Source organism: Phlebotomus papatasi, chromosome 1 (assembly GCF_024763615.1).
Source record: "Phlebotomus papatasi isolate M1 chromosome 1, Ppap_2.1, whole genome shotgun sequence".
NCBI classification, from domain to species: Eukaryota; Metazoa; Arthropoda; class Insecta; order Diptera; family Psychodidae; genus Phlebotomus; species Phlebotomus papatasi.
Window position 1 is genome coordinate 105,298,726 of NC_077222.1, and position 10,649 is coordinate 105,309,374.

General features: G+C 40.3%; 1 protein-coding gene across 1 annotated transcript; it reads right to left on the reverse strand.

The window, feature by feature from the left end:
• Positions 1–1,837: 1,837 nt before the first annotated feature.
• On the reverse strand, positions 1,838–9,775 carry LOC129809828 (zonadhesin-like). The gene is made up of 3 exons (XM_055859951.1): positions 9,767–9,775; positions 9,440–9,722; positions 1,838–9,378 (listed from the first exon to the last, which is right to left on the reverse strand). Exons 1-3 carry the CDS (start codon positions 9,773–9,775, stop codon positions 1,838–1,840), a joined length of 7,833 nt encoding a protein of 2,610 aa, XP_055715926.1.
• Positions 9,776–10,649: the final 874 nt, after the last annotated feature.

The following is a 10,649-nucleotide window of genomic DNA, read 5'->3' on the forward strand; positions in this document are numbered from 1 at the left end:
TTTTACTCTTAAAAAGGTGTAAAATTAACATTAAAAAATGTTGATATATTTCTACACCTAAAAAGTGTTAAAGTTATGAGGAAAAAAAGTTAATCGCACCTTTTTTTTTCTCAGTGAAGAGACAAAGCCACTTTAAAGCGAAGCCAAACCTATTCGAAAATCTACCGGAAGCCTAAAGTGCAAGTTCACGTACTCGCCGGTTTAGCGTTGATTGTTCTGCCATTTCGAATTTCGGTATTCTTGACACTTCAATCGTCCACAATGTCAACAACAGTGTGTAAACGTTTGCTGCAAAAAGTGAATTTTTGTTTAGTTTTGTGTGATTTCAGGATGGCAGAACGATTGAATTCCAATTTCATTAAAATAAATGTCCTTTTGATGAACTTGCTCACTTTTGTGTAATTCGTCGGTTTAAACGTTCGAACTTCCAACGAGTGTTTAGGTCAATTCTAGGTAAGTTCTAGTTCTAGAATTTTTAGGTAATCTCAACCGGAAAGAGCTCCCAATCGGGAAGGTTATTATTGAACGAGAGGATTTCGGATTTTGGCTTTCGGGATTTCGACGCTTTTGACATATCGGTACAGTATTAACCTTCCCGATTTAGCTCTCTCCGGTTGAAGTTTTTTCTGTACCGATTTGAAGGTATATCAGAGAGAACTTACCTAAAACCAGTTGGAAATTTGAACGTTTAAACCGATGCGTCCCAGCGAGCACAGTTAGCTAGAAGATTTAGATTAAGATTCGTCTTTTATTTATTTATTTATTAATGGATTCATGTCCCAGTCAGTACAATTTGCAAGTACATTTTGGAACTGTATAAATTTAAAATTTTTGGACGAATTCGAGACTAATACAGCAGCTGAAAAATCTGCAGCTGCATAGTCTCGAACCCAAGATCTTACAGTAATAGAGCCACTACTCTATCCACTATCCACTGATCCACTTAGGCCCCATATTTAGCTAAAAAAGGCAGTATATTTTTGCTGAAAACGCTGCTTTCTTTAGCTAACTGTGCTCGATTTGAAGTGTCAAGAATACCGAAATTCGAATTGGTAGAACAATCAGCGCTTAAGCGACAAGTGCGTGAACTTGCACTTTAGGTTTCCGGTAGATTTTCAAATAGGTTTGGTTTGGCTTTAGAGTGGTTTTGTCTTCTAGAAAGGTTATTACTGAACGGAGATATTCAGGATTTTGGCTTTCTGGATTTAGACTCATTCGGGATATTGGTCGGCATAGACTTTATTATATACTTCATTATATAATATTATATACTTACTATATAGATCTCTTAACGCAAAGCAGATGGTAAAAATGTGCTATTGGAATTTCTTTTTATTTTAAATAATGTGTTAAACAATTATCCTGGAACCAGAACACAAAGCTCCATGCTGACGTCTCCTCGATCCAACCGATACAGACTCATGTTCATGACCTTACTATTTTCCGTCCCCTTCCAGATTTTATTGATTGGCAATTTTCAAATAATGACAGTTAAAAATTTTATTAGAAGAACTGACCTCTATAATATTTTATGGAATAGTATAAAATATCTTATTGTATTTGTGTAGATATACTTAATACTTATAATAGTTCTTAATTAAATTTATAGATTTCTTAATTAGTCAATCGGAAAACTAACCCACAACCTGTCGAATTTTTATTAAGGTGTACTCAGCATAAGGTTTACAGGTTTTTTCTTATTTTTAGAATTTTCATACATATTTTGTTTATTTGAATTCGAGGATTTCAGTTCGATATGCTTAGCGAGGTAAAAGCAGTGCTCTAAAGTCCAATTTAGATTTAGAAATTTCGGTTTTCGATGAAATTGGAGATCGAATTAATTCTTTCTTCTATCTTCACCACTTTCACCGCTTTCACCACTTTCACCACTATTACTATTTGGATCATTGTTTCCATCATCTCCGCCATCATCGTCATTTCCACCATCATCGTCATTTCCACCATCATCGTCATTTCCACCATCATCGTCATTTCCACCATCTCCACCGTCTCCACCATCATCGTCATTTCCACCATCATCGTCATTTCCACCATCTCCGCCGTCTCCGCCATCATCGTCATTTCCACCATCTCCGCCGTCTCCGCCATCATCGTCATTTCCACCATCTCCGCCGTCTCCACCGTCATCGTCATTTCCACCATCTCCGCCGTCTCCACCATCATCGTCATTTCCACCATCTCCGCCGTCTCCACCATCATCGTCATTTCCACCATCTCCGCCGTCTCCGCCATCATCGTCATTTCCACCATCTCCGCCGTCTCCACCGTCATCGTCATTTCCACCATCTCCGCCGTCTCCACCATCATCGTCATTTCCACCATCTCCGCCGTCTCCACCATCATCGTCATTTCCACCATCTCCGCCGTCTCCACCATCATCGTCATTTCCACCATCTCCGCCGTCTCCACCATCATCGTCATTTCCACCATCTCCGCCGTCTCCGCCATCATCGTCATTTCCACCATCTCCGCCGTCTCCACCGTCATCGTCATTTCCACCATCTCCGCCGTCTCCACCATCATCGTCATCTTCACATTCTTCCACACATTGTCCTTCATCGTTTCTCCTCATACCCCTATCACAGAAGCACCCCTTGTAACATGGCGTATCGAAACAGTCAGTTTCAACAGCAGTACATCTTTCTTCCCGACATGGATTTCCGAATTGATAGATTTCGTTGGTACCGCAAGGGCAATCGACTTCGGGACCACATATATCATCGATTCTCTTGTGTCCGGCAATACAGGTGCATCTCTTGTAGGAGTCCTCATTTCGACACTCTAAATTCGTTTTCTCACAGTCTTCGATGCACTCATTACCGAAAGTGTATTCTTCAAACTGTCTGCATGGACATGATGTATCAGGTACGCAATCATCACCAATTCTCACGTGATCTTTTATACAAACACAACGTTTGACGATTGGAAGCCTTGCACAATCACTGGGATTAGTACCACAAGACTCGAAGCATTCGTTTCCGTAACCGAATTCTTCATTATCTTTACATGGGCAGTTCGTTTCATTTACGCAAACGTTGTTGACTCTTCTGAAACCTTGTATGCAACCGCATTTGGGATATGAATACTCTCCAATACATTCTTCGCATGTTTTATCGCAATCCTCATTGCAGTCGTTTGTTTCTTTATATTCTTCGTCATCTGGGCAAGCGCAGGCTTCCTCAACAGGAATACAATCAGTGCCTATTCTCACGAAGTTGATGTCACAAGCGCACCTACGAACCATCGGTTGAAGTATACATTCAAGAGGATCGTTTCCACATGATTCGAAACATTCATTTGTATTATCCATATGCTCGTTTTCTGGGCATTCGCATTCTGAATCTGGTAAACATGTTTCGTCTATTCTCTTTTGTTGATCCAAACACGTACATCGCCAGTACTGATTTTCATCCTGGCATGTGGTTTCATCTTCCCCGCATTTCTCAATACATTCACTAGATGGCATGTATATCTCATTTTCCCCACATGGACATTCACTGTAAGGAACACAGTCTTGATCTATTCTTACGTGACCTGCCTTACAAATGCATCGCTTTTCTGTTGGGAACAATGCACAGAAGAGAGGATCAGTTCCACAAGTCTCATAACAGTCATTTCCGTAACCGAATTCTTCATTATCCTTGCAAGGACAATTGGTATCATTTACGCATACACCATCAATTCTTCTGAATCCTTCTATGCAGCCGCATTTGGGGTATGTATGTTCCTTGGTACAGTCTGTGCATGTTGCATTGCACATATCATAGCAGTCATTTGTTCTTTTGTATTCTTCGTCATCTGGGCAAGAGCACGCTACCTCTTCAGATATGCATATGTCATCTACTCTTACATAGTTTTCGTCACAAGTGCATCTTCGAACGACCGGTAGAAGACTACATACAGTAGGATCCGCTCCACATGATTCGAAGCATTCATTTGTATTATCCATATGCTCATATTCCGGGCATTCGCATTTGGTATCTGGTACGCATTGTCCATCAATCCTCTTGAACTGATCGTTACATGTACAACGTCTCCATTTGGGTTCATCAATGCAAGTTAGTCTCGTTTCACCGCACTTTTCTATGCAATCGCTTGATGATATATAGTCTTCATTATCGCCACACGAGCAATCAGTGTCCGGTACACAAACATCATCAATCCTGACGAAATTTGGCTTGCAATTACATTTGTCAATAGTAGGCATTTGAGCACATTCACTGGGAATCGATCCACAGGATTCGTAACACTCATTCCCTGATCCGAACACCTCGTTGTCGTCGCATTCACAATTTTCCTGTGGAACGCAGTTGCCATCAATTCTCTTGTGCTTCGGGAGACATCTGCATTTCCAATATTGAACTGTATCATCACAGTCGGTAGTGTCACAAAGTTCATCACAATCGTTCCCGTAAGAGTATTTCTCGTTGTCATCACAGGGACATTCGGTGTACTCAACACATTCGCCATCGATTCTTTTGTAACCCTTCTGACAGAAGCATCCTTGGTAGTACCTTTCTCTGCTGCAGTCTGATTCGGTTTTTGAACAATCTTCACTGCATGGATTTCCGTACTTGAAGATTTCGTTTTCACCACATTCACATTGTTCCGTACACAGACCATTCATTCGTTTATATCCTGTTATACAGGAACATCTTTTGTAAGACACTACATCCTTGCAACTTTCTGGAACAGCACTACAGTCCTCCTCGCATGGATTGCTTACAACATATTCTTCATTATCTGGACATGTACACTGATCTTCAGGAACACAGAGACCACCTATTCGGACGTACCCATCTTGGCAAGAACATCTTCTAACATTCTCCTCCTCAGCACATTCCTTAGGATCTCTTCCACATTCCTCATAGCAATCATTAGTATACCCTATTTCTTCATTTGATGGACACTGACATTCCGATTCAGGTAAACATATCCCATCAATTCTCTTGTGACCTTCAATGCATGAACATCTCTTGTAAGTTTTCATGCTTCGGCAGTATTTAGGATCCTGTGTACAGTCGTCATAACACTCATTTCCGTAAGTGTACTCCTCATTTTCCCCACAAGAACATTCGGTATCTGGAACGCAGACCCCATCAATTCTTCGATAATCTTCCTTGCAATAGCAACCTTTGGAACATACATCCTCTTCGCAGTCATCTGGATCAATTTCACATTGTTCTTTACATGAATTACCATAAGTATATTCCTCATTTTTGGGACATTTACAGAGATTTTCGTTGACACAATATCCATTGATTCGTTTATATCCTTCTATACAAGTGCATCGATAGCTCTCCGATTCCCCTTCGCAATCATCCGATGTCTTGAAGCATTCTTCACTACAGTCGCTGCCGTAATCATAGACTTCATTACGCGGACACTTGCATATGGAATCCGGAACGCAAGAGTCATTGATACGTTTGTATCCAGGTTTGCAGAAGCATCCCTCTTCGCAAACATCCGTTCTACAAGGACTGCTTTTGATACCCTTACATTCTTCATCGCATCTTCTTCCGCATTTAGAGTAAATTTCATAGAGCCCACAAGATGGCGGCGGACACTCAGATTCAGGTAGGCATGCTCCATCGACTCTCTTGTAGCCGTCAATGCAAAAGCATCCACCATAACAAGTATCCTTTATGCACTTTTCTTTCGTAATACCACATATTTCGTCACAATATCTTCCACACGTTGTGTATATTTCATTTTGTCCCGGACATATTGAAGATTCGCATTTATAGTCCGGAACACATACGCCATCTATCCTCTTGAATCCTTTCTCACAGTAACATCCTGCGTAGCATTTTCCGCCTTCGCAATCTGACTTGGTTTTTCCACATTCATCGTAGCAGGCGTTTCCACATGAACTGTAGACTTCATGTACCGGACATTCTAACAATGGACAATCTTCTTCCGGAACACATTCTCCATCGACTCTCTTGTAGTAAGGTTCGCAGTAGCAACCAGGAGAACAGTATTCTGACAAACACTCTTTATGAGTTCTCGTGCAGTCCTCATTACAAGTAGTTCCACACTTTGAGTAAATTTCATTTGGTCCCGAACATTTCGGATATTCACATTTAATCTCAGGAACACATACGCCATCTATCCTCTTGTATCCTTTCTCACAGTAACATCCTGCGTAGCATTTTCCACCCTGACAATCTGACTTGGTTTTTCCACATTCATCGTAGCATGTGTTTCCACACGTAACGTAAACTTCATGTAACGGACATTCTGGCGGTGGGCAATCCTCTTCCGGAACGCATTCTCCATCGACTCTCTTGTAATAGGGTTCACAGTAGCAACCAGGAGAACAGTATTCTGACAAACATTCTTTATGAGTTTTCGTACAATCCTCATTACAAGTTGTTCCACATTTTGAGTAAATTTCATTCGGTCCAGAACATTTCGGATATTCACACTTAATCTCTGGAACGCATATTCCATTTATTCTTTTAAATCCATCCTGACAATAACATCCTGCATAACACTTCTCATTCACACAATCGGATTTACTCTTTCCACATTCATCGTAACACGTGTTTCCACAAGTTTTATAGACTTCATATTCTGAACATTCTGGTGATGGACATTCTTCTTCCGGAATACATGCTCCATCTACTCTTTTATAATTTGGTTCGCAGAAGCAACCTGCTGAACAGGGTTGTGATAGGCAATCCTTGTAGGTTTTCGTACAGTCCTCATTGCAAGTGTTTCCACATTTTGTGTAAACCTCATTTTCACCAGTACATTTTGACGATGCGCATAAGTAATCCGGAACACATACACCATTTATCCTTTTCATTCCTTTCTGACAGTAACATCCTGCTGTACACTCTTCATTGAAACAATCCAATTTACTCTTTCCACACGAATCATAGCACGAATTTCCACAAGTGACATATACTTCATGTACTGGACATTCTCGTGGTGGACATTCTTCCTCCGGAATACATTCTCCATTAACTCTCTTATAATTTGGTAGGCAGTAGCAACCAGAGCTACAAGGCTCGGGTAAGCAATCTTCGTAAGTTTTCGTGCAATATTCATTACAACTTTTTCCACATTTTGTATAAATTTCATTTGGTCCTGGACATTTCGTAAGTCCGCATTTATAGTCCGGTACACAAATGCCATTTATCCTTTTGAATCCTTTCTGACAATAACACCCTGCGGTGCATTTTTCATTCAAACAATCGGTTTTACTCTTTCCACACATGTCATAGCATGAGTTTCCACAAATTATGTAAATTTCATTTGCTGGACAATCTGGTGGTGGACAATCTTCTTCCGGAACGCATTCACCATCAAATCTTTTATAATTTGGTTCACAGAAGCAACCAGGGGTACAGGGTTCTGAAAAGCAATCCTTGTAACTCTTTGTACAGTCTTCGTTGCAAGACTTTCCACACTTTGAGTAAATTTCATTTGGTCCTGGACATTCTGGTGGTGGACACTTAAACTCCGGAACACATACGCCATCTATCCGTTTGAATCCGTTCTCACAGAAACACGCTGCATAGCATTTTTCATCCAAGCAATCAGTTTTTGTCTTTCCACACTCATCGTAACATGTGGTTCCACACTTAATATAAACTTCATGTGCTGGACATTCTGGTACCGGGCAGTCTTCTTTGGGAACGCATGTACCATCAATTCTTTTGTAATTCTTATCGCAGTAGCAACCAGGCGAACAAGGTTCGGACATGCAGTCTTTGTAAGTTTTCATACAATCTTCGTTGCAGGTGTTTCCACATTTTGTGTAAGCTTCATTTTCCCCCGGACACTGCGGAGGTCCACACTTATATTCTGAAATACACGCTCCACCTATTCTTTTGAAGCCATCTTGACAGAAACAGCCTGCGGTGCACTTTTCACTTAGACAGTCGGATTTGATTTTTCCACACTCATCGTAACAAGAGGTTCCACATGTGATATATGCTTCGTTTTCTGGACAGTCTGGTAATGGGCATTCTGCTTTCGGAAGACATTCCCCATTGACTCTTTTGTAGTTTGGTTCGCAGTAGCAGCCAGGGGAACAAGATTCTGATAGGCAATCCTTGTAAGTTTTCGTACAGTCCTCGTTGCAAGTTGTTCCACACTTTGAGTAGATCTCATTCTTTCCTGGACACTTCGGCGGACCACACTTGTATTCCGGAACACACACACCATCTACCCTCTTGTAACCGTCCTGACAGTAACACCCTGCGTAGCACTTTTCATCTTGACAGTCTGATTTGGTCCTTCCACATTCGTCGTTGCAAGAGGTTCCACATTTGAGATAAACTTCATGTACCTGACATTCTGGTATTGGGCATTTTTCTTTCGGAACACATTCACCATCGACTCTTTTGTATTCAGGTTCACAGAAACATCCCGTCTGACATGGTTCGTAGAGGCAATCCTTGTAAGACTTTAGGCAATCTTCGTTGCAGGATTTTCCACATTTTATGTAGACTTCATTTGGTCCAGCGCATTTTGTCGTTAAGTATTCGCATTTGGACTCCGGTAAGCATACTCCATCTATTCTTTTAAAGCCCTTCTGGCAATAGCATCCTGCGTAGCACTTTTCATCCCGACAATCTTCCTTTGTAGTTCCACATTCGTCGTAACAAGAGTTTCCACATGTGGTATATACTTCATGAATAGGACAATCCGGTGGAGGGCAGTATTCTTCCGGAACGCATTCACCATCGACACGTTTGTAATTGGCCTTACAGAAACAACCAGAATCACAACCTTTGTAGAGACATTCTTTGTAAGATTTCGTGCAATCTTCGTTGCATGTGTTTCCACATGTTGTGTACTCTTCGTATTTTCCGGGACATTTTGGTGGTGGACAATTTGGTTTTGGAACACAAACCCCACCAACTCTCTTGTACCCAGCAATGCAGAAACAACCCGATTCACAAGTTTTCTTGCAATCACTTTCTTTTGTGGAACAATCTTCTTGGCACGAATTTCCACATGAGCTGTACTCTTCATTTGCTGGACATGTCATTTGACAATTACTTTTTGGGACACATTTTCCATCTATTCTAACAAGACCCTTGCTACAGAAGCACCCAGATTTACATTTTTCCGAATAATATCCCCTACCGTACGTTTCACACTGTTCTGCACTGGGGTATCCACAGGCGTTGTACTCTTCGCCGTAGGAACAGTAGTGCACTTGAGGTGGGCACTGATGTGAATTGACGCATTGATTTGTTGTTGGATGACGATAGTAGCCTTTTCGGCAGAAACACCCTGGGCATTGGGATTTATAGTCACACTTTCCTCCACACGTATCACAGTAGGGGGCCGAACTGCATTCTTTCCATTCTTCATACCTCGGACAAGTTATTTCTGGGAAGAATTGATTAAAGCGTTTTCAAAGCGATCGAACAATTGAATTTTATAGTCTTACTTTTCTGACAAGATGCCAACGAGATACACCGTCCTCCGTGACGAACATATCCGTTTTTGCAGAAGCACCCCTTCTTGCATCCAGTATTCTGCGGTGAACACCGCCTTGAACATTCATCCTCACAATCTGGTCCACACGACAAATATTCCTCATTCTTTGGGCATTTGGGAATTATTTCATAGGTACTCTCATAGTAGGGTGGTTTATTTTTGACCGGTTTCGAACGAAGTTCACCAGCCTCAGTATCCTGATTGATATCTGGAGACGGTATCACAATATCATCCTCACAAATCACAAAGATTTATAAAAAACGAATGGTTCAATTACCTGTTGCATTCTCAGTTTCACTAATTGTAGTAGTATTACTATTTAGACCTATAACTTTGAAACTATTGACCATCAATGGTCCTAGAGATATATGCAGAAACCACACAATTTTTATCCACTTAAACTTCATGATGACCAGGGTGAGTTCAAAGACTGACTGAAAATTTGCACAAAATTCCTCTGAATTTAAAGGCTCCGGTGTTTTTTTCTGCACTTTTTTTGCAATTTGATCTTCGGAAGAAATCACAGCTATAGCAAAACACCTTCAGAGGAACATAATGTATTCAGGTTGAGACCATTGCCGACGAAAGTATAGAAAGGTATTTAGTTTGTAGACAGTAACTATTACGTTATAATTACGTCACTACCATATATGCCTGAAATAAACCCCGTCAAATGAGTAAATTAAATTAAATCGATTTTAATTCCTTACTCATCCTTACTCATTTTAAGTCCTAACTCATCCCTGTCTTATATTATTGTCAATAAGCCAATATCCATCAGAAATTTGCCTTTGCTTTACCAATTTACACTTCGTCAGTTAAATCAGCATTTGTCGTAACTTCATTTTTGCGATTTTGGGATATATACATATTTAGAATCGGCGTAATTTTGTTTAATAAACTCACTTAAGAAAAAGAAACATTTATAGGCCCATTAAAAATTATTTTAAACAAAAATTATCGTAAGTACCCTTAATTAATAAAAATTTATCAGAATTTGTCGTAACTTCCATTTTTGGGGAAGTTACGACAAATTTTCATACAAAATTTGCTCTAACCCATATATCCATATATCCATATATCCAAATACAGTGCGAATAATGCAACATTAAATCATTTTAATTCGATATTTGTGAGAAAAAAGTGAGGAAAAATCCCTG